The following is a 27,134-nucleotide window of genomic DNA, read 5'->3' as shown; positions in this document are numbered from 1 at the left end:
GGTGCCTCTGTCTCAGGCTGCCAGAGTCACACAGACGTTGGTTTCTCCTCAACAAGCCTAAGGGTGGCAGAGGAAAGCAGCCCCTGCCCTGGGAGCATCACAGGCCGTACCAAGACAGCAGCCAGCCTGGGGTGGGGGTAGCCAGGTCTCGGGGGTGGCTAACCCACACGTCATAGATGCTTTTGTTGGGTGGCACCCCCTGAAAGAGAGTATCTAGATCCCAGAGCAGCCTTGTGGGGCCATGGGTTTCCGGGGCCACCCCCCAATAGCCTGTGCTGGTGGAGGGGGGGCACCGGGGGCAGGAGGTGGGTGGCAGTGGGGCCAAAGGCATCACCACGTTGGGAGTGTAAATGGGCAAGTAGGAGGTGGGCAGCTGCCCCCACAGCGAGGCCCTGTGACCTCCACCAGAGAGAACCCCGGGGTCTGGGGTGCCCTGCAGCAAGTGGAGAGGCCAGGCCCTGGGCTCAGGGGACAGGACGGAGGGCTTGCTGTTTTCCCCCTGGGAAGTCTTCCCCTCTGCCCTGATGGGCCTTGGGAGGGGGCAGACCGGCCACAGAGGCTTCTCAGAGGGCGGGGGTGCAGCAGGCACCTCTCCCTCCCCTGAACGCTGTGAGCCTGACCGTCTGGGGCTGCTCCGCGGCGTCTCCTCCCCGGAGTCCCCTAGCAGAGACTTGATGCTGAAGCCCTCGCAGGGCGGCGACTGGGGACTGGGCGGCTGGTAGGGCCGGCCGTGCAGCACGTAGGGGCCGAGGTCCTTGGCGAAGGCTCCCCTCGCGCCCCTGCTCTGCCAGCGCCGGCACAGGGCCGTGTTCTGCAGCCGCAGCGCCTCGGCCGGGATCAGGCTCACGTCGACCGCCCAGAAGTTGCCCTTGGCCTGGGGCTTCGCGGGATCCTTGGGCACCTGGTGGGGGAGGGGAGCAGGCTTGGGTGGGGCCGCACGACCCCGGATATCAGGATTTCCGCCGGCGTCCGGCTCCCAGGCTCCGACCCTCGTCCTGCCCTACCTTGCGGAAGCACCGGTTGGAGGAGAGGTTGTGGCGGATGGAGTCTTTCCAGCCTTCGTAATCGTCCCTGAAGAAGGGGAACGCGGCCTGGACCTGACGGATGATCTAAAACCATCGGGTGGGCGGTGGGCGCCGTGAGCCAGGGCGCGCGGGCGGGGGCAACGCTGTCCCTCCCCTCGCCACTGCGTGGCCTGCCTCGCCAGGAAGGGGTCTGCCCGAGCACTTTAGTTCTCTCCCTGGGTGCCCAGGCCGGGACTGGCCCCCCTGGTATGGCTGGGGACGGCCAGGTCGGGGTGGAGGCCGGAGCCTGGGCCTCAGGCCATTAGAGGACGCGTAGGGACACAGGTCCGATCACCGAGTGCGAGGGAGAGCGCGCGGGGGTCCTCTCACCTGGGCCAGCTTCAGCCTGCGGGAGGGTGCAGCCTGGATCACAAGGGCGATCATGGCCAAGTAGGTGTAGGGGGGCTTGTCATGCCGCAGGTATCTCTTCTTCCTCCTCTTGGGGGGCTGGGAGGGCGAATCCCCCTCAGGGAGCCCCAGGCCGGGGTTGCTGCAGGGCCCCATGCAGGGGAAGCAGGAAACGTGGGCAGGGGCCCAGCAGGGCAGTGGGCGCTGGGCACGGGGTAGTGTGGTAGTGTGGGGAGGCAGAGCTGGGACCTGAGGCCAGGCGGGGGCTGGCGGGCCAAGCCCTTTATCATTCGGATGGAAGGGGGAGGGGAGGGGAGGCAGAAATACGCGATGGGGGAGGGGAGCGTGCTGAGGGCAGCCACAATTAGCAGGTTTCGGTTAATCTGGAAGGGAGGGAAAGGGCAGGGAAGATTCCAGTGGGGGCTGCGGCCGGCCACCCAGGTCCCATTCCTCACCCCTGGGCTGCCTTGGGCACCCCCCTAGAGCTGGAAAGAAAAGTCTGTGGAAGGGGCTTGTGACACACACTTTATCCCACCCAGATCTCAGGCTCCCATTTAACAGAGGAGTGATTGGTCCAAGATGAGCTGCCAAGAAGGGGTGGGTCCTGCCCAGAGTTCAAGGCCAAGCAGCTAGCAGGACTTGGATGGTGGTCTGGGAGGGCTTCCTGGAGGAAACCTCAAAAATAAGAGACAGATAAAGTTGACTCAAGGGATTTTCCCACAGGCTGCTGCAGGGCCCCAGAGGGCTCCCCAGGTCCTGGAGGCCACTTTCCCTCCCTTCTTGGTGCTGGTCAACAGTAGGTCCTCACTGTGCACTCACTCTGCACCTTAGTGGCCCTGGGACAGCTGGACCTCCATGGCCTGAGAGAACTTCCTGGAAGCACGTTTGTCTTTCTACCCCTCTTCTGGGCCTGTGGGTCCAGATCCTTTGGAAGTTTTCCATTGGAGGAGGTCACTTGGTCCTCTGGGGCACTCAGGCAGTGCCCCTGGGTGGGTGTGCGTGGAGGGACAGGCCTTCTAGCCGTATGGGTTTACTGGTTACATCTTGGGGCCACGCCTTGAGAATACATCCCTGTGGATCATGGTCCCTACCCAGGGGAGCCTGGGAGGACCACTTGGCATCACCCTGGGCAGGAGTGAGGACAGCTGTGTTATGTGTGGGTACACAGGACTTCCCAGTGCCCTGTAGCTTACTCTAGAAGGAGGGAGATGCTCCCCAGGCTGGTGGGGTCTGGCCTGAGTGGAGAAGGGGCACTCTGGGACGAGTGGAGGGTGAGCCCCATGAAGCCTGTGGTGCCAGCAACCCCTGCTCAGGCCTGGCTAGAGCCTCTAAGTGCTTTAGCAGACACAGGGCCTGGCCCAATGGTGCAGCCCTGGAAAAGTATGTTTGGCAGCAACCCTGAGACATGGTTCTCCTGGTCCCAGACCCTTCTTTCCCCTCACCTCCTCCCTGGCCCGATCTGTGGCTCTGCCTCTCAAGTGCTCTGTACCCTGCTCTGTATGCTACCCCAAAGCCTGGGTTCCACCCCCCCACCCCCCACCCCCCCGCCCATGAGGACTGGGCAAGTTTGCACAAGGGATTTATCAGGCCCAGGCCACCAGCAGTGGTGGGGTGTTGCTATTAGAACCCCCAGACCCGAGGGAAGCCATGAAAGCACAGGGACACACTTTATATCACTTTACTCAAGATTTTTCTCGGGCAGCAGCAGCACTCCCCATGCCCAGTCCGCCCCCAATTATACCCTTAGAGGGCTGAAAATCTGGAGCATACAGTGGATGTGCAGCTCTCACTGAGGTGCTGAGAGAAGGGATGGGTGATGGGTGCTCTGGAGGAGGAAGCCTGGGGCTGAGATGATGTTGTTGGGGTGCTACATTGCTACCTCCATTATCAGATTCTTCGTATTTCATCTGGCTTCCTCTGGACTCCCATGTCACCTCTTCAAGTCCTGTTCGTTTCCAGGGCTCTAGCTGAGAGGTTCTTGTGTCTCCTAGCCCAGTTCAGTTATTGAGAGGTCTTTTTCTCCAACAGGTCTAAGGCACCGCTTTTCCTCCATTGTCCCTTCCTTGCTTCCAGGATAAAGCCCAGCTCTTGGTTTGGCGTTCAAGGCTCCTCACGTCCTGACTACTCATCGGTGACTGCACATACCCCACAGAGCGGGCCCCGCCCTCCTAAACCACCACCCCAACTGTTCCCACCTTGGCGCATGCTCTCCCCAAGTAATGCCCCTGCTTTGTCGAGTGAACTCGGACCCTTCCTTAAAAGATCAGCCTAATCAGACGACCTCCCTCCTGGTAAACTTGTGACTACTTGCGCTTCTCGCCCCGGCAGGCCCTCCCCTTGCCGGCCGGCCATCACTGCCCCCTGCCCACGCGGCGGTCCGCAACCTCCTCAGTCGCTCTGGGCAAGCCACGCCCCCGCGCGGCGGTTTCCGGTCCTGGGGCGCGCAGGCCGGAAGTTTCGCGTTGCCATGGCAAGGGCCGGGCGCGGGCCCGCCCCCGCGGCGCCGGGAGGAGCGCTGGGCAGAAGGACCCGCGGACCGGCTCCGATCGGCTGCGAAGTGGCTGCTGGCGGGAGGCGGAAGGTGAGGAGCGGACTTCCGGGGCCTGCAGGCGGGCGGGGAGACCGGGAGGCTGGGATCCCGGCTGGAGGCCGCCGGGGCCTCGCTCCGCGCGGGTGCTGAGGGTCGGGAAGGCTCCTGGAGTGGCGGCCGTCAAGGCCGGGCCGGGGCGCTGTTCGCGGCTGAGCCGAATGCGGGGTTGTTTTCAGCCGTGTAACCTGTTGGCCAGGTAGGCAGCACCGGAGTTACCTCCGTTTCAGCTGAGGACATTAGGGCCTGCAGAGAAGGTACTTGCCAGGCTTCCTGTGTGCTTTGGACCGAGGCCAGAGGAAAAACCTGAACCTTTCTGTGCCAAATTCCTTAACTTCCAGGGATTCTAGTGACCTCCTTGTGGGGATCCTGGGCTCCAGCCCACCGATGGGTGTCCGGGCTGGAATAGCCATCGCTGTGCGGCGAGCGCCGGCCCCCGCGGCTTCGGAGGCGCACGGGCCTGGGCGGGAAGGTCCACGCAGGCGGAGCCCCTCCCTGTCCTGCAGTGGAGGCTGAGGCTACTGTGGGGTTAGTTTCCGTGGGTGCGGAGGCGTTCCAGGTGTGGGGGAGCGGGAGCCAGGGCCGAGCTCTGGCTAGCCCTCCCCAGAGCTCTGGGCCTCCCTTTCTCTACCCCGTCCTTAGCTTGGGGGTGGAGTGGGGGCCGGCACTGCTCTTCTCAGCCCCTCTGCTCCCCGGGCTGCTCCCTAGCGATGCTGGGGGCTCTCCCTGGGAGAGCTGTGAAGGAAGGGCCTCTGTGTCCCTGGCTGGCCTCCTGGCTTACTTTAGGGGCAGCCAGAGTCGCCTTATGGGCGGATGGCTCCCGGACGGATCCTGGACCGTGCTGGCCCCGTGATCCTTGCCAGGGGGGCGTGTGGCGCTCTGAGCACCCAGCTCCCTGCCTGCCTCCGCTGTGCTGGTGACTTTTGCTTAGAACTGGGATGGAGCAGCATCAGCAGGCCTATCTTTCCTTCCTTGTGGGCTCTCCGCGGACCTGCCCTGGCTTCATTCCTCACCTGCCTGGACTCTGCTCTCCCAGAAGGTTCCTGGGCTGCCAGGCGCCCAGCAAGAGGCCCTGGTACTTGTGGGCTCCACGTTGGTGTCTGTGTTCTAGGGATTTCTGAATCTCACTGCGTTCAGCTTTGGAACTTCAGTCTCAGATGAGCCTGTGGTGACCCAGCACAGCACCTGCACCCCAAGAGTTCCCCACTCCAGTGCCTCTGTCCCGGTCCACCTGTTAGCCAAAGCAAGATGTCTGGGTGGTAGTGTCTTCTCTCAGACTTGCTCCTCAGTTGCCCAGATCCTGGCTGTGCTGTCCATCTCTCGTACCAGCAGCCTGCACCTCCTTCTGGGATGGGAGCCTTTGCTCCTGGCCACTCTTCTGGGCTCCGACTCAGAACTTTGACTCCACCCTTCTCACCATAGGCAGAGTGATGGGTCCGAAATGCAGATCTGATCCTTGTCCCTCCTGAACATCCTTCCTCAGAGACTGCAGGACGACATGCCTGTCTTTGCACACTCGCCCCCCTCCTCTGTCCCCGCCCCACTCCTGAGCACCTTGCTATGTGTGTCGGGCCTCCACCCTCCTGAACCCCTGCAGTAGTGGTGGAGGAGGCGAGGAGGGGAGGGAATGAGCCTCTGCCTCCCTTTCCAAGCTCTGTGTCTGCCAGCACATCAGACTGAGAAAAAAGGACAGAGGAACAGTCAAGTCTAATTCCACAGACGCCTGGGATGGCGGGCTGGGGAGGAGGAGGCGCTCGGCTGCTGGGCCCCGTGCTGGATGTGTGGTGAGGCCGGATGGCAGACAGCGAGTCTGGGCTGCGTGCTTCCTGGGCGGCTGTGACAGACACAGATTGCCGGGACTGCCTGAGACCTTGGTCATTCTTTGATCTGATCACTGCTGTTGGGTGGGTTTTGTGTGGGGTGCTTTGTAAGACTCACCCCCACCCACCCCCAGAACCTCCTCCTGTTTTGGAAGGACGAGCATGTGAGCCCTGGGATCCTCCAGGACTCAGGTGAAGCTCCTGCAGACCCTTCTCACCGTCTGGGAGGTCTGGATGGCCCTTCCGCACTGGCAGGGCACGTGGCAGCCTCGCCGTGGCCACAGGCTTCCTGCGTTTGCTCTGGGCTGCACTCAGGGCGCGCGGGCACTGTATGTGTCACCGTCGCAGGCTCTGCATCCCAGTGCCAAGCCCAGCCCTGGCACAGCTGCACTCACAGCTGAGTGACAGTTCATCCACCCAGTGGCTCAGTCCTGGGCTGGGCTTCACCCGCGTCTGCTTCCACGCCGTCCCTCAGTGTCAGGAACCCATCAGCTCCTGCGGTCATGGGTACTTCCTGCAGGTCAGGCCCGGGGCTCGGGGAAGAAAACAGTGACTGCGGGGTGAAGACGCAGCAGAGTGATGGGTTGACGGCAGGGGACCTGAGGAGGCAACGTTTAAGCTGGGATCTGAGCTGCAGGAAGAAAGGAGCTATGCTGAGATCTTGTGGAGAACTTTCCAGACAGAAGGCACAGCTGACAGAAAGGGGCACGACGATGAGGTGGCAGATCAGGGTCGGCAGAGCTTTTCTGTGAAGGGCCAGAGAGTCAGGGTTTCAGGCTTTGCAGCCCACGTGATCCCTGTGGCAGCTATTATGCCGTTTTGTGGAAGAGCAGCCACAGACAATATGCGAGTGAATGTGCTCTGTTTCCACAAAACTTGACTGACAGACCCTGAAACTTGAATTTCACGTAATACTCATGTGTCACCAAATATTCTTTTTCTTTTAATGTCTTTGCCAATCATTAAGGTCAAAACCATTTTCAGCTCATGGGCCATACCAAAACAGACAGTGGGTCAGTTTGCCTGCCCTTGTGCCAGACAGCAAAAAGTGCTGTGTCTTAGTTCATTGAATCCTCATAAGAACCTTATAAAGAAGGTACTATTATTCCATTTACAGGTGAGAAAACTGATTCCCTCAGAGGTCAAGAAACTTGACCAGTGCCCTCAGCTCCTGGCACTTTAAACCCAGAGTGTGGTTCCCGAGCTCAGCTTCCAGCCTCTGTGGTATGGAGCCGAGGTCCCTGAGGTGCAGGAAGCAGGCCAGTGCGGAGTGGGTAGTGGAGAGATGTGGGAGGAGACAAGGCCAGGAGAGGCCAGATCACCGGAGTTAGAGGCCAGGGGAAGACTTAGGTTGTATACTTATATTTTTTTACACCCAACTTTATTGAGGTGTGGTTTACATATAATAAAAGAAACCTATATAAAATAATTTGGTGGGTTTTGATAGATGTATGCTCCTTGTAAATGCCACCACAATCCAGACACAGAGCATCTTCCTCATCCCTGAAAGTCCTTTTCCCTGTGCTCAGTCCACGGTCCTCCCTGCCCCAGGCAACCACTGATCTGCTTTTGTTTTTATAGATTCATTGTCCCTGTTTTCTTTTCCTAGAATTTCACATAAGTGGACGGATACAGGATGAACACTTTTGTGTCTTACTTCCTTTCGCCGGACAGAACGTTTTGGAAATTCAGATTGCTGCATGTCTCCATAGTCCATTGTGTTTCTTGCTGGGGGTTTGGTATTCCATTGTATAGGTACACTGTTTACTCCATGCACACACCTGTTGATGGACATTTTGGTTCCTTCCAGTTTTTGGCTATTGTGAATAAAACTGCTGTGAGTATTCATGTTTACCAGTCTTTGTATGGACATACACTTCATTTCTCTTGGGTTGAGATGACAGAAATGATGGTTGAAGTGCGTACTTGTATTTCACTCTATACAAAAAGTGCCAAAACTATTTTCTAAAATGGGAAGTCATATCACATTCCCAATTGTTCTGTGTCTTTTAGTCATTCTTTGGAAGTTTAGCCCTTCATGTGAGTGTTGATGGCTTGTTGTGCCTTGAGTTGGCATTTCCTAATGATGAATGGTGTTGCACACCTTTTCATTTGCCTGCTCAGCCATTTGTGTATCTTATTTTGTGACGTGTCCAGATCTTTTACCCATAAAAAATGGGTTGTCTCATCAAGCTCTAAGAATTCCTTATATGTTTAGGGTGCTAGTCCTTTGCCAGATACAAGTATTGAAAAAATGTCCTCAGTCTCTGGCTTGGCTTTTAATTTTGTCACCAGTGTCTTAGACAGATACTTATAATTTTGATGAAGTTCAGTTTGTCATTTTTTCTTTATGGTTTATGCTGTCTTTAATGGTCAAGAGGTCAGGGGTCATTGTTTTCCTTGGATATCTGGGCATTCCAGCACCATTTTGAAAGGGCACTCTCTCCCCATTGTGTTACCTTAACTCCATTGCTGACAGTATGTGTGGGTGGACTTCTGGATTCTCTATTCATTGATCTTATTGCTCATATCCTGCAGATTTGATTATATTAGCTTTAAAATAAGCCTTGAGGTCAAGTATAAGTAGTTTTCCAACTTGGTTTTTCTTTTTCAAATCATTTTGGCTCTTCGAGATATGATATTGCTGCTGCTGCTGCTAAGTCGCTTCAGTCGTATCCGACTCTTAGCAACCCCATGGACTGCAGCCCACCAGACTCCTCCGTCCATGAGATTTTCCAGGCAGGAGTACTGGAGTTGGGTGCCATTGCCTTCTCCGAAGATATGATGTAGTTCTATGTAAATTTGAAAACTGGCTTGTCAGTTTCTCAAAAAGAGCTTACTGGCATTTTGATTGGGCTTATACGGAAGCTAGGGATCTGTTAGGTGAAGAATTGACATTATAAGAATGTAGAACATGGTATACATTTCTCCATTTATGTAGGTCTTGTATTAATTATCTATTGCTGTATATGAAATTATCCTTAAACATTATGGCTTAAAACAATGAATTTTTGTTCTCTCACAGCTGCCATGGGTCAGGAATTGTACAGTGGTTTGGCTGGGTGGTTCAGGTTGCAGGTCTAGCCCGCCATGGGGATGCTCCACCAGGCGGCTCCCTGAGGGCCAGCCAGGCTCTTGGCCCCGCCCTTCCGGCCTCTGGGCAGCCTCACCCCCAGGCCCCAGGTCCAGGAGAGAGCCCGCAAGCTGCACTGCCCTCCAGGACCTGGTCCGGAGCTGGTACCTCCTGGTTTCAGGCTTTGTTTCCGTTTGTTCCTTAGAAGTAATTAACTGAGTCCAAGTGAAGTGACTGATTAACTGCATTCAAGCCGTATCCAGGGGAAGGAGACCAGGCTCTGCCCCTAGCAGCCAGCGTCAGCGCCTGTTCCGTTTGGAGACACTAATTTTGCGAATGATATATTTCACATTTTACATGTTCCAGTCCTTTGTTACTAGTTCACAGACATAAATTTGATTTTGGCGTACTGTCCTTTGTATCCTGCAACCTTGCTAAATATATTCATTTGTTCGAGGAGCCCCATTATAGATTTCTAAGGATTTTCTACAAATCTTTCTATGTGCCTCCTGCATCTAAGGAGTTATCTTCCTTTCCACCTGTCTGCTCTTTATTTCCTTAGTGCACTGCCTGGGGCTTGCAGTGTTGAGTAGGAGGGGCAGGAGTTGATGCTCTTACCTTGTTCTCAGTCCTGAGGGTTTTACCAGATTGAGGGATTTTCCTTTTATTCCTAGTTTCCTAAGGGTTTTTTTTTTTTTTTTTTAATCATGAATGGAAAAATAAAAATAAAAACAAAAATTATGAATGGATACTGAATTTTTCCAAGTCTTTTTCTGCTTTATTGATTTGCTTGTTTATTTTAAATAGCAAACTATGGAGTTTCTTTGTGGGAAGGTTTTTAATTAGAAATTTAATTCCTTTAATAGTTATAGGGCTGTTCAGGTTTTCTATTTCTTCTTGACCCCATTTTGATAATTTGTTTCATTCAGATAATTTACCCATTTATCTAAGTCAAACATGGGAATTTTTAAAAATATATATATAAAGGGCCAAATAGTAAATATTTTAGGCTTTTCAGGCCATATGGTCTCTGTTGTGATTGCTCAGTTCTTTGTGTAACACACAACAGCCACAGACAATACATGAACAAATGAGCATGGTTTTTTCTAATAAAACTTTATTTACAAAAGAGGTGGTAAACTGATTTGGTCCATAGGCGTAGTTTGTTGATCCCTGAATTAAGTTGTTAAGTTTATGATTATAAATTGTTCAGAACGTTCCCATTTAGTTGTCTGTAGGATCTGTAGCGATAGCCTGTATTTCTTTTACAATTTTGGTCATTTTTGTCTGCATTTCTTGATCAGTTTAGTGAGAGTCTTATTGATTTTATGAATATTTTCAAAGGAACAACTTTTAGTTTCAGTATTCTCTTTTTGTCTGTTTTCTTTCTTTTTTTTTTTGGTTCACAAGGCATGCGGGATCTTAGTTCCTTGACCAGGGGTTGAATCTGTGGCCTCTGCAGTGGAAGCATGGTGTCCCAACCACTGGACCTCCAGGCAATTCCCCATTTTCTGTTTTATTATTTTTTGTTCTTATTATTAATTCCCTTCACTTACTTTGGGTTGAGTTTTCTCTTTTTTTTTTGTAGCTTCTTACTAAGTTGGAAGCTTTGGTCATTGATTTGACCATCCTTGTTATTTATGCGTTCAGAATTAGAAGTTTTCTTCTAAACCCTGCTTTGTTTTATTTATTTATTTTTGGTTGCTCTGGGTCTTTCTTGCTGAGTGGGGGCTATTTTCTAGTTGTGGTGTGTGGGCTTCAGGAGTTGCAGCTTGAGGGTTCCAGAGCACAGGCTCAGTAATCATGGCTTACAGGCTTACTTGCCCCCTGGCATGTGGGATCTTCCTGGACTAGGGACCAAACCTGTGTCCTCTGCATTGGCAGATGGATTCTTCCACTAAGGAAGTGCTAAACTCTGCTTTAAATGCATCTATTGTATTTGATGTGTTTTCATTTTCATTCAGTTCAAAGTATCTTCTACTTTCCATTTTGATTCCTTCCTTAGCCTGTAGGTTATTTAGAAGTATGCTTTAAAGTTTCCAAATATTTGGGAATTTTTCCAGATAGTTTTATGTTATTGAGTTCTAGATTAATTCCATTGTGGTCAGTGAAAATTCTCTATATGCTTTCATTCCATGTAAACTCACTGAATCTGTGTTGCATTCCAGCATGTGGTCTGTTTACTTGAATAATACATTTGCAGTGTTGTGCCGCTATCATCACTCTCAATTTCCAGAACTTTTGAATGACCTGAAACAGAAACTGTCCATTCAACACTATTTCCTCACACCACTTGCCCCAGCCCCTGCTTTCTATGCCTGAATTTACCTATTATATAAAAGGAAATCATACATGTGTCCTTTTATTTGATACATTTCTGACATGTGTCAGGATTTTGTTCCTTTGTATGACTGAATATTCCATTGTGTTTGTATATGTTGGAGAAGGCGATGGCACCCCACTCCAGTACTCTTGCCTGGAAAATCCCATGGACAGAGGAGCCTGGTAGGCTGCAGTCCATGGGGTCGCGAAGAGGCGGACATGACTGAGCAACTTCACTTTCACTTTTCACTTTCATACATTGGAGAAGGAAATGGCAACCCACTCCAGTGTTCTTGCCTGGAGAATCCCAGGGACGGGGGAGCCTGGTGGGCTGCCATCTATGGGGTCACGCAGAGTCGGACACGACTGAAGCGACTTAGCAGCAGCAGCAGCAGCAGCATGTATATGTACCACATCTTATTTTCTCATCTGTCCATTGGCATTGGGCACTGGAGTTGTTTCTGCTTTGTAGCAATTGTGAACAGTTTTTCTGTGAACATTGGTGTGCAAATAGCTGAGTCCTGGCCTCCAGTTCTTCTGTTTGTACACCCGGAAGTGGAGCACGCCTTTGGTTTCACACTGCATGGTCGGCAGAGTGACGTTTTACTCTGCACGCTAGTGCACTGCCTTGTGGCACAGAAGCTGGAGACATGTCAGTCTTTCTGTTTGCAGAGCCAGACACCGTGCACCGGCTGTCCCCTCACGGGACCTCTAGATGAGCAGTCAGGCTCACAGGGTCGGGCAGTGTTTCCGGTCTGCTGGAGAGTCTCTGGCCTCAGGCCGCTCCAGACACCTCTCCCTGCGCAGTGGCGTGTCTCCCCCCGGCCCCCGCCCGCGGGGCTCCCACCATTCTTCCCTCTCACATCAGGCACCTGTAAACCGATCATTAGGTTTCCCCGGTTCATGGGGACACGTATGTGCTCCCGTGGCCATCCAGAGCCTGCACACCCCTTCTTCTTAGGCTGAGCATCCAGTCAGAGAGCAGACCCAGGGTTCCAGCGCTGCCCTCTCCAAAGCCCACTTCCGGTATTCTGGTTTGGACACTACTGAATTGACAGGCCTTCGTTTACAGACCACACGGGAATCATGAGGCTGGCATGGCTGTGGGCAGCGGGGCGTCGAGCCTGGAGCCTGGCCTCTGGGAAGGTGTGGTGCTCAGGCCTCTGGAAGCCGTCCTTTCTCCTCTTAGCTAAGAGAGGGCTGGGCTTTTCCCCCTCTGTTCGGTGTGGCTTGTGGGATCTTAGTTCCCCAACCAGGGATGGAATCCAGGCCCTCGGCAGTGAGAGTGGCCAGGGCTGGCGTCTATCCTTGGTTCTCAAAGACTCTTTTGACATGCAGATACCTCCAGTTGCCTAACTTCTTTCATTTGGCCATCTAGACTTCTCACACCTTGCTGTGAGTTGGTCTTTAGATTTACTTAGATGGAAAGGCAAATGGAGGAGGGAGCTTTGGGGCTCCCCTGGTTTCCGGTGAGGGACCCTTGCAATTTTCCAGCCCCACAACACTGCTGCTGAGCTTGCAGCCCCTTCCTCACATGGTTGCGACCCTGTGAACTGCAGCACGCCAGGCTTCCCTGTTTGCTCAAATTCATGTCCGTTGAATCACATATATGTATAGGAATTTAATTTATTACCAAAGTGGCACTGCAGAACAACATGGAGAGAAGCAACTTTTAAATAATGGTGCTGGGACAATTGGATATAAATATAGAACAAAAAGGGGCTTCCCTGATGGCTCAGATGGTAAAGAATCTGCCTGCAATGCAGGAGACCTGGGTTCAGTCCCTGAGTCAGGAAGATCCCCTGGAGCAGGGAAGGGCAACCCACTCCAGTATTCTTGCTGGAGAACCCCACGGACACAGGAGCCTGGCGGCCTACAGCCCATGGGGTTGCAAAGAGTCAGACACGACAGATTGACTAACGCTTTATCACTTTATCAATTTCAAAAATGAAATTGGAGCCTGTCCTAGTTATATATTGATGCCCAACAAATTGCCCCCAAATACAGCGCTTCTCTCCCACATCTCAGGCTTGACTGGGGGAAGGGTCCGTTTCCGGGTGGCTGGCTTCCCCCAGAGTGAGTAGCCTGGAGGAGCGCAGGGGTGCAGTCAGGGCGCCTTGCACACTCTGACCATGGTGGGCATTGAGCAAGTGCGGAAGTGCCACCACCCACACTTAAGTGGGAGGGACCAGGTCTACTGAATTGACAGGCCTTCGTTTCCAGACCACACGGGAATCATGAGGCTCCTTTTAAAGGGAGGAGTGTCGCTTACTTTGCAGGCATATTTTACAACTCCACAGATTCCCTTCTTCACACGAGACACAAACATTAGCTCCAGGTGGACTGCAGACCTAAATGTGATGCAGACTAGCCTCCTTTTAGAAGATAATATAGGAGACTTGTCTTCAGAAAGATGTCTCATCTCATTAATACTCAGACAACTGCAAACTGACCACTGCGCAAAGAGTGACAAAAAGAATAAAACCAACTGGACTGTTTCCCCATCGCTGTTGGGAGTAGAAACTGGCACAGCTTTGGAGAGCGGTGCTAGTGTCTGTTGACTCATGTCATAGCCTGTGGTTGGCGGCTGCACAGCAGTGTCAGTGGACAGGGTGTTCACAGGCCCGCACCCCTCAGAGTGTGCCCTGGGCTGTGCAGACAGGCTCCTAGTGGGCTGTTATTCAGCCAAAGGCAGAAAGCCTGGAGCTGCACACTTTGGAGTGGGTGGATCCCACACAGTGGGGGTGAGGCAGCCTAGAGCACGGGGCACGGCTCCATCTGGAACTCTGGCCTGTCAGCACCAGATTGAGCTCAGGAGGGGCATGGGAGGTGTTGGTGTAGAGAAAAGCGAGGTGGTGGTCACTACGTGGAGCAGTGTAGGAGGACTCTGAGCTGCTTGGCGCCATCCTGATGGGGTGGAGTTCATATCAGTTTGCATCTCCATTATTAGTGCATTGTGATTTTTGCATTTTCAGGACTATTACTGATTTAAAACAGCCAGTTATTTTATCAGGGAAATGGATTTATTTCAGAGGAGCAAACAGCTGCAGATCAGGACCTGTAGCCCATGGGGAACCACAGGCAAGTGCAGAGAACAAAGGAGAGGAAACTTACAGAGGAGAAGGGGAGTGTGAGGGGCTGTGATGAACAGAGAGCCCTGTGGAGGAAACTGGGTGTGGCGGCTTCTCATTGGCTGCGCTGTTGCCAGGTGAGGAGAAAATCTGCTTTCCTCCTGCCAGGTCGTGTTGTGGTAACCTTGCCCCTGTGGGGTCTGCAATTGAAGGGAAGTGACAGGGTGTGAGAGTGCTCCTTTCTGGCCTCCAGACTCCATCTTATTTCTTTTGTTTTATTTTTATATATCTTTTTGGCCTCGCCTGATGACTTGTGGGATCTTAGTTCCCCAACCAGGGATTGAGCCTGGGCCCCATGCAGTGGAAGTGTGGAGTCCTAAGCACTGGGGAGATCCCCTGCCTGGATTTTTAAATGAGGTTTCTGTTTATTCATTTTCACAGTATCACACTTCACAATATAAAGATTTTAAGAGGGCACCCCAATACCCTGTGGGAGGCTGTGTGGAAAAGCCCATCCCGGGCACAGGGTCCCCCGTCCCTGCAGGCCCGATAGTGGGGTGGTGGGCAGGGCCACTGAGGGCCGGGCTGGGAGCGGGCCCAGCCCGGGATTCGATGGGCTGGCTGAGCTGCACGGACCTCACAGGGTCAGCAGGGCTTTAGGACCATTTCAGGCGAGGGGTGACTGGGTTGAGGCTTGCGTTTGCAATGCCCCGGGGCTGAGTGTGGAGAGAGCTGGACCCCAGACTAGGAGCAAGGCAGCAGGCAGTGGCCCGTGAGGTGCAGGCCCAGAGGGGCTGGGGCAGGAGCGGGCTGGAGGGAGCGGCCTGGGCTGTGCCCTGGCTTCATCTTCAGTGTGGTCAGCGCCCCTCCTGGAGGGGAGGGCCGGCCATGCCCTGCGCCTCCCTGCACCTGCCCACCTGCCCCCGAATCCTCAGACCTGCCAGGTGTCTTTCTCTGGGCCTCTGTGGCCACACTTCACGTGGCCTGGGTGCTCCTTCCTTCCTGGAGGTGGGCACCGGGTGGCTGTGTGGGTCGCCCCGCCCGTCCCTCGGAGGTCCGCCTGGGAGGAGCGGCGGCTGTGGTGCTGTGGGTGGTGGTTGTGGAGTGAAGGGGCAGGCGCAGCGGGAGGCACTGGCCCCCGCGGCCCGGCTCCACCGCGGTGTCCATCACCGTTTGCTCCCTGGTCTCCAGCCCGTCTCCTCCGCAGGTCCTCTGCAGGACAGAACGCTGCAGTTGTGCTGAGACCTGTCTCATTCATCGAGAGGGCTGTGCTTTCGGTGTCAGACCTTCGTGGTCCCGGCTTCACCTGTCACGTGTGGACACAGCTTGGGCAGGGGTGAGGTGGGCGTCTCCTCGCGCCACGCAGCTGGCCAGCCGCGCTCAGTGAGACTCTGCTCTGCTGCACTGTTGTAACCGGGTGCCTGCTTCCAGACTCCCTTGTGCCCCCTCGCTCTGTGTATCTAATTACTTCATGTCTTCCTTTTTTACGGTTTTACTGACAAGTCTTGCCCTTTGGCATTCCTTGTTAAATGGAGAATTAGTTTGAGTTTCAAATAGAACTAGTGAGATTTTAACTGGGATTGCATTGAGTCTTGGGTGAATTTGGGGAGAAAAGGCATCGTTATGGTTCAGTCTTTTGACCCCTACGTGTGGTCTGTCCCTTTTGGTTGTTCTCTTGTGAACTTTAAGAAGTTTCAGTGGTCTTCTGTGTGGAGGTCTTGCACATCTTTTATTAGATTTATTCATACACATTGATGCTTTTGGACATAAATAGCGTCGTTACAATTTTATCTTCTAACTGTTGCTGGCATTTACAAATATAATTTATTGTTATACATTAGCCTAGTATCTATCACTAGATACTGTGATCACTTGCTGTGATCTCATATTCTCATAGTTTTTTAGGAATTTGCAGGTTTTTATCATATATAATGTGTCATTCTCAAATATTGAGTTTTTCCCTACCCTTCCTGTTCTTTTATATATGTGTGTGTGTGTGTGTGTGTGTGTGTGTGTGTATTTTGGCCACAGCATCTGGCTTGTGGGATCTTAGTTCCGCAACCAGTGATTGAAGCTGGGCCCCATCAGTGAAAGCACCGAGTCCTAAGCACTGGACCGCCAGGGACGTCCCTCACCCTGCCTATTCTTACTGCTTTTATTGCCTTTTCTTGCCCTGTTGCATTGGCTAGAACCTTCAGTACAGTATGAATAGAGCTAGTGGTAGCAAGCATCCGCGTCTCCTCCAGTGGGATTTGTTGTTTCTTGAATTATGTTGAGATCATCACTCTGCTGATAGGAAGGGGCTGGAGCAGAGAGCTGGTGCTGGGAGCCCGGGTTCTGGGCCCTCCCCAGGGTGCTGGAGAGCCCTGGGGTTGGGGGGCATCAAGGCCCGGGAAGGCCCCATGGGGGACTCCGTGGTTGCTGGCTTTTTCACGGAGGTGGATGTCCTCTTCTGATGGTTTCTGTCTTGTCAGGAAACATGTCAGGAGCTGAATGTGAGGATGAGGAAGAAGGGAATGGAAGGCTTTGGGGCTGTCAAGTCTGAATCTGGTCTTCAGTCAGCAGCTTGGCTGTACATTCCGACTCAAAGCCATTGTGTTGGGCCAGGCAGGACTTTCCCACAAGCTCAGGGCCTGGGAGCCTGTGAGGCTGGGGCTCTGGGGTGCTGCGGTCAGGAGTAAGCTGGGAGAGGGTGGCAGCAGAGAGCCGGGCTGTGGAACTGAAATGCTGGGGCGGGGTTGGGGGAGTTCCCGGAGGTGATGGGGTCCAGGGTACCACTGAGCCCGAGGATGAGGTCATCACCGAGGGGCAGGGGCTGAAGGATGGTCCACAGGGATATCGAGCCTACCAGGTATTTGGACCTGACACGGCGATGGGGCACGATGCCCATGGCAAGGGCTGGGGTGGGTGGTCGGTGCAGCCAATGGACGTGTCAGCCAGGACTCAGGGGCTTGCAGGCTGAAACAGGAACAGGGGATGGCACTTCCAGGCCTGGGGGCGAGGTGGGGAGAGAAAAAGCAGCCCCCAGAGAAGGCTGGCGGGAAGGGGGAGAGCAAAGACTGAGCTGTGCCTGACTCTGGGGGGGTTTCAGGGTGGGGAGTGGGGCCGCTTCTCTTCTGCAGCCTGCGTGCTACCTGCCTCGCGTGCCCGGAGAGGCTCTAGGGTGGCAGGGCCCTGCCTCGGGACTGCGGCCGAGTCATGTGAGGAGACCGCCGGTGTGCTGGGTGGGCTGCCTGCAGGGCAGCACCTTGGCTGAGCAGGTCGAAGGCTCTCTGCACTTCAGTAGGCACTCAGTAGGTACATTCTCCTGGCTGATGCCCTCAGTCTTTGTGATCCAGTCATAGATGCTGTCCATGAGTGGGCAGGGGTCTCTCCGGACTGCCGTATCCTGCTTCCAGCTTGCCTGTACTGATTGAGTATAGGCCCGGTGTTTCCAGTGGGATCCGTGCTCCGTCTCTGTGTGAAGCCGTCCTAACTGATGTGAAGACCACTTTGTCCTGTTTACTGCAAGTGTTTTTACCCAGTCGACCATCTGTCTTGATTTTATAGGCTTTGTTTTGTTTTCACAGTGCGGACATAAAAAAAATCTAGCAGGATGGGATTTGTTAATTTCCCTTTTGGTTTCTGGGTTTTGTGTCAGGCTGGAAAGGCCCACCCCTTACTGGAGTCACGCGGATGGTCCAGGCCTCCTGCAGTTGTCCCTCCGCACGGCTGTGTCTGCGGTGCATGCTGCCCCCATGCCTCCTGCAGACCCCTCCCCAGGCCTGCGCAGCTCCCCCGTCTGTGCCTCCACAGACTCCTCCCTTCCGGACCCTCTTTCAGGGGCGTCTGTGGCCCTGCTCACCTTGGATGCTCCCCGTCCCAGTTCTTGGGGGCCTCCTTCCTCCGTCTGCCCCTTGCTGGCCCTCCTCCCGGGGCACTCCCCCTGCACCCGTCCCCGGCAGGCGGGCATCCGGGTCCCCGTGTGTCTCCTGTGTCTCCTGCCGGCTCTCATGCATCTGGAAGCCTCTGTGGCTCCCACAGCCTGTTGGGCCTGTTCCGTCCCCGCCCTGCCCCCCAGGCTGACCGGATACCTGACAGCCGTGCTCACACCTGCCCTCCCCAGACAAAGCACTTAACATTGTTTAGAGGAGACCTGCCCTCACGCAGCTCAAAAGCCAAACAGCAGGAGTGGCCCCGTCCCTGCAGCCCCCCGAGGCCTGTGGCTGATTCAGGTTTACAGGCGTGTTCACAGTGAAGCTCTGTCTCACGTACAGATTGTGAGTCCCTGGTTCTTCACTGAACACTGTTTCTTGGTGACCTTTTCATGGTAGTGTATAGGTAGCTCCCTCATACACCCCTCAGGGCCTCATGTCATGACCCTGAGGTAGACGAGGAGGGCTTGAGAGCTGTGGCAGTGGCAGGCCTGACATGCGTGCTGTGGGTCTAGCCTCTGGAACCTTCCAGAGCAGGCCTGCTGGGGGCTGCCGTGCACGCATGTTGTGATGATGGCGCCCTTGGCAGCACCCCCAGATCACGGAAGGCGAGCAGGCCTTCCATGCTTGCCACGCCAGTGTGGGCGCCCCTGCCCACCGCCGTCCAGCCGCTCGGCCCAGCCCCTGCCTTCAGCCGCTCTCGGCTCCGCTGTCTGTCCCCGCACGGCTGGTGCCACCTGCACCCCCCGGGCCTGCCAGGTGGACCCATCATGGGGCCAGCACAGAGCCCGGGCACCACGCTGTCCTCCTCGTGGAGCCCAGCCTGTGCCTGCACAGAGGCCCATGCCCCTCACCCCACCCAGGGCCCCCCAGAGCTGCGTGGCCAGACAAGGGTTAGTAGTCGGGCCCTGCCTTGGGGCCTCGGCCCCTTCCCTGAGCGGCACTGACTCGAGGCCTCCCTCCAGGTTCCGGCTTAGCCCCGGGGACAGACCCGGGGGGCGCGCAGCAGGCGGGGACAAGCGGTGCCCCCGACAGACTCGTGCCCTCGGCAGCTGGCCGTGAGGCAGGGATTGGCGGCGTCCCAGGTGAGCTGAGTTGGAGCCAGGAGGCCAGAGCCAGGGTGGGGTCAGGGGAGTCCTGCCTCCCAGTCCCCGCCTGCGACCAGGCGGGGTCAGATCTGGCTCAGGGTTTTGGCCACGGAGCCCTGGCCCCATGGCCTCCTGAGTCCTGGCCCCATGACCTGCCCTGCTGAGGGCGCGTTTCTGTGTGACTGCAGGTGGTGCCGCACGCCTCACCCTTCCCAGAGCGAGGAGCACGCCTGCCCCACCATTCGCTCTTGTAGATAAAGCCACAGGGACCAGCCCCAGCAGTCAGGATGTGAAGCCCCAGAACCTGTGGGAAGGTGGGCACCCTCCCTCCATACCTTCTCCCTCCCTGCAGGTCACGCCCCCTGCAGGTCATGCCCCTCCCCGAAGGTCAGGCCCCCCACCCCACCCCCACGGCCCGCCCCAGGTCCCAGCGCCCTGGCGCTGGGCTCTTGCTGTGACCTTGATTCTCACACAGATGCTGGGCATAGACGTGAGGCAGCCTGGGGGAGTCTCAGCAGAGCACCAGGGCTCAGGCCTGGCCTCAGTTTCCCAGGTGGAGGGTGGAGACACTGGAGCAGGGTGGCTGTAGGTATGGAGGGGCCCCTGAGGCACTCAGGCTGGGGGTGGGTCTGTCCATCCTGAGGGCCCAGGGCCACTCCCAACAGACTCAGGCCTTCCCCTGGTGCTGGCTCAGAGGAGGGGGGCAGTCTTCGTGGTCTTTCCAGAAAGCTCCTCCCGCCTTGTCCCACACCCCAGGCGTGGAGCTGAGAACTGGAAAAATCGTGCAGATTATCTCTGTTTGACATTCCAGGGAGGCTTGGGGCAGGATTTGTGGACTGAGGCTGTAGCTGCCCTGCTCAGCCCCCCTCAGCCTGGGTGTGGTGAGGTGGTCAGTTGCTGGAGCTCTGCCGAGCTGTGCTGGCCTCTGTGCTCAGTCAGGGGTGAGTCTTCAGCTCCAGGGGGCTGTTCCTGGACTGTGGCTGGGGGAGGTGGCAGAGAGGGCAGAGGCTGGGTGGGGGAGCGGGCAGAGAGCTTAGACTCAGCCCGGGTGGGGCTGAGCACCATGCTGCCCTCCACGGAGATGCTCCCAGGACGGATGCCCACTGCCTGCGGTCCCTGGACACCAGTGGGTCACCTTTCTCTCAGGGGAGGCAGTCCAGAGGCCCAAGGTCAATCAGAGACCGCCCTCAGGCAGCTTCCTGCAAGGAGCGTTGCTGAAGGAACCCAGAAGGGACCTGGGGATTCAGGCAGGTGGGCCCCCAGACTGGGGGTGAGTGCCCGGCTCCAGGGCACACTGCCTGGTGAGGGTGTGGGGGCCGCAGGGAGCAGGTCTCTGTCGAGCCCCCGCCCTTCCTGCCCCCCTGGGCAGTAGCGATGGGGCAGGGACAAGGCCCAGGCAGAAGGCAGCCGGCCTTGCTCCTTCCTTATGGTCTTGTGGGGCAGGCTCTTCAGGCTGGCTTCCCTGGCAGGCCCCAAGGCCAACTCCAGAGAGATGTACGTCCCACATGTGGGCAGGAGAGGGTGCCCAGTCCCTCCAGGGGAGCATGAGAGACCTGTGAGTGGCAGCAGGGAGGCAGAAAGCCCTGCCACACCTGGGTCTGGCTGGGGCCTCATGGGTGGGGAGCAGGCAGAGGCAGGACACGGGGCCCTGGGAAACCCAGGCAGGCAGTCTGGGCAGCTCCTGTGCCAGCCCTGCAGTCGGCAGAGCTGGCCAACAGGGGGTGGGCTGCCCGGAGCAGGGGCGCTACCTGGAGAGCTCTTTCCTGGCCTCACTGGTCCCCCATCCTGTCCCCAGGAAGCCTCTGAGGCCAGGCTTGCAGAGGGGATAGTGGAGTGCCAGCCACGTCCAGGACCAGGCAGACCCGAGAAGCGAGGCTCTGGGTACACTGGGGGTCCCCAGGCTGGAGAGGCCTGACCTAACCTGATCTGGCCCAGGACAGTTTCCTTCCAGAGGAATGGGCACTCACTAGTACAAGTCTGGTCAAAGGAAGGCTGGTCAGTCTCTAGATGGCCATGAGGTCTGTCCGAGTGGGAAGGGGGACTTCAGGTGGTCAGGCTGAGCTGCACGGGGCACCTTCTAGGTGGAACCTGGCCACGGCCAGTGGCCACCCCAGGCATGCTGGGCAGGACAGTCCATGGTGGGGACTGTGGGGCTGTGCTGCAGCCCAGCTGCTTGCCCGGCTGTCTGTCCTGACAGCTCCCAGGTCAGGCAGGCCACTGCGCCCATGTTCACACAAGCAAGGCTTGCATGTAGCCCAGGACAGCTGAGGGGGCATTGAATGGCCTGAACTAGAAAGCCTGGCAAGGAAGAGGCCCAGACTCGAGCGGTGAGCAGCTCATGGCCAGGACAGGCCTTGCCCTCCACCCTCTGCAGCTGAGGAGCAGGGTGGCCTGGGCACCCTCAGGAGTCTGGCAGAGCTGCAGGAGAAAGTGAGCTTGCCTAGCCCAGCCCTAGGGCACACGGGTCAAGGGCCGACGTGGGGCCTTGAGGGGCCACCCGGCTGGAGGCCTGCTGTGAGCGGGCGTGCTGTCCGCCTGCTCTTTTCTCTGAGCTGCAGAGAAATGCTGAGTGTGGGGCCAGAATGCGGGCCGTGCAAGGTTCTCTGTGGGCAGGGCGGGGCTCTGGGGGGGCCAGCCTGTCCCTGTCCAGCCCTGACGGCTTCCTGCTTCCTCCTCTCAGGCCGGCGGGAGGGAGTACCTGTGTGTGCAGCTCGGCCACTGGCTACTCCAGAGGGGGCCCTTCCTGAAGACACAGTTGCCGGCCCCTGGGTGCCCTGCCTGCCTAGAGAGCATCAGCCCCGGGTGCCAGGGGCCAGGACCCCCGGACCCTGGACACACACCTGCCCAGCCCTCCCTCCTGCTGCACCTTCTCTTAGCACTGACGCCCTGGGGGGCGGTAGGGGAGGAAGGCCTGGCCATGGCTGCCCCTGGACCCCACCTGGTCTAAGACTGGAAGGCAAGGGCTCTCTGGGCTCCCAGGAGTGTGTACCCTGCCCTGCCCTGCCCTGCCCTGCCCCTGTGTAAGGAGTCGGGAGCTGTAGCCTTTTCATCTGGGTGATTAGCTTCAGACCCTGGACTGACGCTGGCCAGGTCCCGCCTGCTTCCTGCAGGGTGTCCTCCTGACCCCACGCGGGAGGGAGGCCCTGCCCATCGAGCGGCCAAGGTGCTCGGGCCCCGGGAGGCGGGCTGCAGGTGCTGTCCCACGCCACCTTTCTTCTTGGGGCCCGTGGCCCTCACACCTGCCCGGGCCTGGTCACGGCGTGAGGCCTCCTGACCCAGCCTTGCCAGGCACAGAGGCCACGAACCTCGGGAGGGGATGCCCCCGAGGTCTCCAGTCCAGCCGGCTGCCCCCTGCCTCAGGCCCAGCCTGGCCCCTGCACTGCCCTGGCCGGTGCCCCCTGCAGCCCCCGCGGCAGGCAGCCCCCACCATGGCCGAGCACCTGGAACTGCTGGCAGAGATGCCCATGGTGAGCAGGATGAGCACACAGGAGCGGCTCAAGCACGCCCAGAAGCGACGGGCCCAGCAGGTGAAGATGTGGGCCCGGGCTGAGAAGGAGGCGCAGGGCCGGAGGGCCAGCAGCCGGCCGCAGAAGCGGGTGCTCTTCCCGCCCAGCGTCACCCTCCTCGAGGCGGCTGCCCGGAATGACCTGGAAGAAGGTGAGTGTGGCTGAAGTCCGGGCCGGGCCAGCAGCCCTGTCCCCACTCCTCATGCAGGCCTCAGGAGCCGCAGCCGCCTGGTAGGAGCCCAGGGCAGCCTGCAGAGGGCCCTGCTGGGCCAGGGGCCAAGGCGGGGTGGGCTGGGAGCCACCATCTTCTCTGCCTCTGGCCGGGGTGCTGGGAGTTGCCCACGACGCCTGCCTGCCTGGGTTCTGAGCCTTCGCCTCCATAAAGGACACGTGCCCTGCCACCCCCCGGCAGATTAGACCCAGGGTGCAGGGCTGCCCAGCAGGACCCCCTCAACGCCTGTCCTCAGTTCTGCCTCTGACTTCTTCCTTCCCCCTCGGAGCCTTCCCGGAGCACAGGCTGGGCAGGACCGCCTTCCTGCCACTGCCCTGTGCCCGCTCTCAGCCCCTCTGCCCTCCCAGGGAGGCTCCTGAGGACTCCTGTCTCCCTCCAGGGCGGGGCCTCTGCTGTGGCAGCTCGGGTGCAGAGGGCAAGGAGCGGCAGGGTGTGCCCAGAGTAGGGAAAGGGGGCTGGGCATGGCAGCCGTTGGTCAGCCAGCAAACAGGAGCTGTGGGGCAGGGGGTGCAGCTGGGGAGGGCTGGGCCTGGGTACCCTGGGCCTTCAGTCTTGGCCACCGAGGTGCAGGGAGGGGGCTGCAAGTACCAGGGGAGGGGTGTGTGTGAGTGTGTGAGCGTGTAAGGCTGGGGGAACACGGGACCTGACCGAGGGGTATCTGAGGGTACATGCCAGCCCCCAGGCCTGGGGGGCCCCTTCTGGGAGGAGTCGGAAGGCTGGAAGGCCCTAACTGGGAAGGCATTCTGAGGTTGAGGCTGAGGCAGGGGGCTGCTGTCTGTCTATACCCTGCCTGGGGGCCCAGCCCCGAGCCCTCGGCCTGGGCTCTGGGGTCCCTCCTGCCTTCCCTGTGCTCCTCTGCTGTCCTAGCTACAGCGCAGCACGTGACCCAGGTGCCCTGGGCAGGGGCCTGAGCAGGACTCACGGGCCTGCAGCCAACTTCTGCTCCCGAGCCCTGACCGCCTCTGTCCTCCCCACAGTCCGCCAGTTCCTCGAGAGCGGGGTCAGCCCTGACCTGGCCAATGAGGACGGCCTGACAGCCCTGCATCAGGTCAGCCCTGCTGGCGGTGGGAGGGGAGGCTGGGGCCACGGTGTGGGCTCGGACACTCAGGCTGCGCGCTCCACAGAGCTGCATCGATGACTTCCGGGAGATGGTGCAGCAGCTCCTGGAAGCTGGGGCCCGGGTCAATGCCCGCGACAGCGAGTGCTGGACACCGTTGCACGCCGCGGCCACCTGTGGCCATCTGCGCCTGGTGGAGCTGCTCATTGCTCGGTAGGGCCCGCTGGGAGTGTGGGCAACCAGAGCGGGCATCTCTATCAGGCCAGGTCAGGCAGGACCTTCCCCGCAGGGGGCAGCTCATGTGGAGACAGCCCAGGTTTCTCCCCTGGGTCTCTGTCTCCACTTGCCCTGGTATGCCCTGCCTGCACCCCAGTGCGCACAGCTGGGGCCTGGCAGAGGCCACAGTGCTGCCTCCGCAGGGAACTGGCACCCCACAGGGCAGCGTGGCCCTCCGCCTGTGGGAGCTCCCTGAGGACAGGCTTTGACCTCCCACTCTGGTTGTCTAACCTTCCCAGGGTCTGCACAGAAATGCCACTCTGGTCAGAGTCACAAGGGAGGAATTGGCAAGGGGATACCTGGACACTGGTGGGGCCGTTAATGGGGAGGGCAGAGCAGGGCTGGGCTCCTGAACACTTGTCTTGGTGAATGGAGACGGTGGTCAGCTTCACCAGGATCCAGGAGCCCCCTTCAGCTGGCCTTGCAGGGCGTTGGAGGTGGGTGTGCGGGTGGATGACCGTCCCCCAGCTCACACACAGATGCCTGGCCGTGGGGAGGGGTGGATGTGCAGCCCCCAGCCCCACTCCACTCCTCTCCACAGAGGACACCCCGCTCCCTGCAGAGTGCCCGGGACACCCAGAATCTTGGCACCCCTTGGGGCGGGTGGACCCACTGGACACATTCATGGCAGCCAGGGGTTGGGAGCTCAGAACACCTGACAGGCCAGCTGCACAAGGACAGACGCAGGGGCATCCAGAGGGCTGCCTCTCAGCTCAGCAGAAGCCCGGGCCCCTCGGTTGCAGCCCCACAGTGCGCTGCCCGAGGTGGGGGCCTCCCTCCCGGCACAGGGGCCCCGTGACCAGCACCCTGTCTGTCCTTTCCACAGTGGTGCTGACCTCCTGGCAGTCAACACGGATGGGAACATGCCCTACGACCTGTGTGAGGATGAGCAGACGCTGGACTGCCTGGAGACAGCCATGGCCAGCCATGGTGAGGGCACCCCCTCCCTCCTGCCCGCCGTGGGGGAAGCTGCTCTGGGAGAGTGAGCCCTGAGTGCCCTGCCCCGCAGGCATCACCCAGGACAGCATCGAGCAGGCCCGGGCCCTGCCGGAGCTGCACATGCTGGAGGACATCCGGAACCTGCTGCAGGCAGGGGCCAACCTCGACGCCCCCCGGGACCATGGGGCCACGCTGGTGAGGACGTGGCACTGGGCCGGGCGGGGGAGGGTCTCCCCCAAGCCGAGCCGGGACTCAAGTGCAGGCGGTGTGCCTGCAGCTACACATCGCCGCGGCCAACGGGTTCAGCGAGGCGGCCGCCCTGCTGCTGGAGCACCAGGCCAGCCTGAGTGCCAAGGACCGCGATGGCTGGGAGCCGCTGCACGCGGCGGCCTACTGGGGCCAGGTGAGCGCCTGCGGATGGCGGGGCTGATGAGCCCGCAGGTTCCGCAGGCCTCAGCAGCCCCGTCGCTCCGGCCCACAGGTGCGCCTGGTGGAGCTGCTCGTGGCACATGGGGCTGACCTGAACAGCAAGTCCTTGATGGACGAGACGCCTCTCGGTGAGCCGGGGGCCACGTCCTCGCGGTGTAGGGGGCGCGTGGCGGGGCCCATGACCCTCCGGCTCCTCCGCAGATGTGTGCGGGGATGAGGAGGTGCGCGCCAAGCTGCTGGAGCTGAAGCACAAGCACGACGCCCTCCTGCGTGCCCAGGGCCGTCAGCGCTCCCTGCTGCGCCGCCGCACCTCCAGCGCCGGCAGCCGTGGGTGAGTGCCCGCCCCTCCCGCCAGGCCCCCGCGGCCCCACCCCGTGGGCTGGGCCCAGGGCTTTGTCCCCGCTGAGGTCAGCTGGCAGCCCAGGGTGCCAGCCCGGGCAGAGTCCGCAGGGAAGGTGATGTCTTCCCCCACCCTCTCTTTGCGCCCCTAGGAAGGTGGTGAGGCGGGTGAGCCTGACCCAGCGCACCAGCCTGTACCGCAGGGAGCACGCCCAGGAGGCCATCGTGTGGCAGCAGCCCCCGCCTGCCAGCCCCGAGCCGTCAGAAGAGGATGAGGACCGCCAGACCGATGCAGAGCTCCAGCCGCCGCCCCTGGAGGTGAGCCTGGCCCGCTCCCACACCCTGGTAGGGCCAGTGACCCCATCCTCAAACACAAGAGCCACACGCTCAGGGGTCAGCTCCACCCCCACCCTTGTTTCGGCTCCTGGACCACCGTGCTGCCTGGGGCCCTGGGCCACAGCGCGCCTGCTGATGGCCTCCAGGCCGTGTTTCCCCCACAGGAGGAGGACCCCGAAGAGGCCAGGCCGCACAATGGCCGAGTGGGGGGCGCCCCAGCACGGCACCTGTACTCCAAGCGGCTGGACCGGAGCGTCTCCTACCAGCTGAGCCCCCTGGAGAGTGCCTCCCCCGACGCCCTGGTGCGTGCCAAGGCCCACCACACCCTGGCAGATCTCAAGCGCCAGCGGGCTGCTGCCAAGCTGCAACGACCCCCAGCTGAGGGGCCCGAGGCCGCTGAGGCTGGCCTGCCTGTGGACACTGAGACCCCCCAGCCGGAGAGTGGCTGTGGGGTGAGTGGAGAGCCGCCCCTGCTCAAACTCACAGCCCCCTCAGAGGAGGCCCCCGTGGAGAAGAGACCGTGCTGCCTGCTCATGTGAGGGGCCGGCGGCTGGGGTGACGAAGGTCCCACTGCCCAGCTCCGCGCCCCTGCTCTGCGTGCCCAGTGCGTGTCCCGGGCCAGGCTGCCAGTCTCCCTGAGGAACAGACCTGGGGCAGAAGCCGTACCTGGGAGACCGCTGGCTGCAGAGACCTAGTGTTGTTCTGTGACTTTCGATAAAGGGCTCTTCTGCCA

At 58.3% G+C, this 27,134-nt stretch overlaps 2 protein-coding genes across 2 annotated transcripts; one reads left to right on the top strand and one right to left on the bottom strand.

The window, feature by feature from the left end:
- Positions 1 to 97: 97 nt before the first annotated feature.
- On the bottom strand, positions 98 to 1,578 carry FOXH1 (forkhead box H1). Its single transcript, XM_055545496.1, has 3 exons — positions 1,395 to 1,578; positions 1,005 to 1,109; positions 98 to 901 (listed from the first exon to the last, which is right to left on the bottom strand). Exons 1-3 carry the CDS (start codon positions 1,566 to 1,568, stop codon positions 98 to 100), a joined length of 1,083 nt encoding a protein of 360 aa, XP_055401471.1. The 5' UTR covers positions 1,569 to 1,578.
- On the top strand, positions 998 to 27,134 carry PPP1R16A (protein phosphatase 1 regulatory subunit 16A). Its single transcript, XM_055545484.1, has 16 exons — positions 998 to 1,122; positions 3,441 to 3,628; positions 3,741 to 3,993; positions 19,165 to 19,284; positions 19,476 to 19,601; positions 20,099 to 20,228; positions 21,968 to 22,944; positions 24,003 to 24,073; positions 24,150 to 24,295; positions 25,185 to 25,288; positions 25,368 to 25,492; positions 25,575 to 25,700; positions 25,779 to 25,854; positions 25,928 to 26,057; positions 26,218 to 26,383; positions 26,566 to 27,134. Exons 7-16 carry the CDS (start codon positions 22,716 to 22,718, stop codon positions 26,938 to 26,940), a joined length of 1,548 nt encoding a protein of 515 aa, XP_055401459.1. The 5' UTR covers positions 998 to 1,122; positions 3,441 to 3,628; positions 3,741 to 3,993; positions 19,165 to 19,284; positions 19,476 to 19,601; positions 20,099 to 20,228; positions 21,968 to 22,715; the 3' UTR covers positions 26,941 to 27,134.

This window comes from Bubalus kerabau, chromosome 14, assembly GCF_029407905.1.
Source record: "Bubalus kerabau isolate K-KA32 ecotype Philippines breed swamp buffalo chromosome 14, PCC_UOA_SB_1v2, whole genome shotgun sequence".
NCBI classification, from domain to species: Eukaryota; Metazoa; Chordata; class Mammalia; order Artiodactyla; family Bovidae; genus Bubalus; species Bubalus kerabau.
Note: the sequence above shows the minus strand (reverse complement) of the source record. Positions and strands in the feature narration are given on the sequence as shown.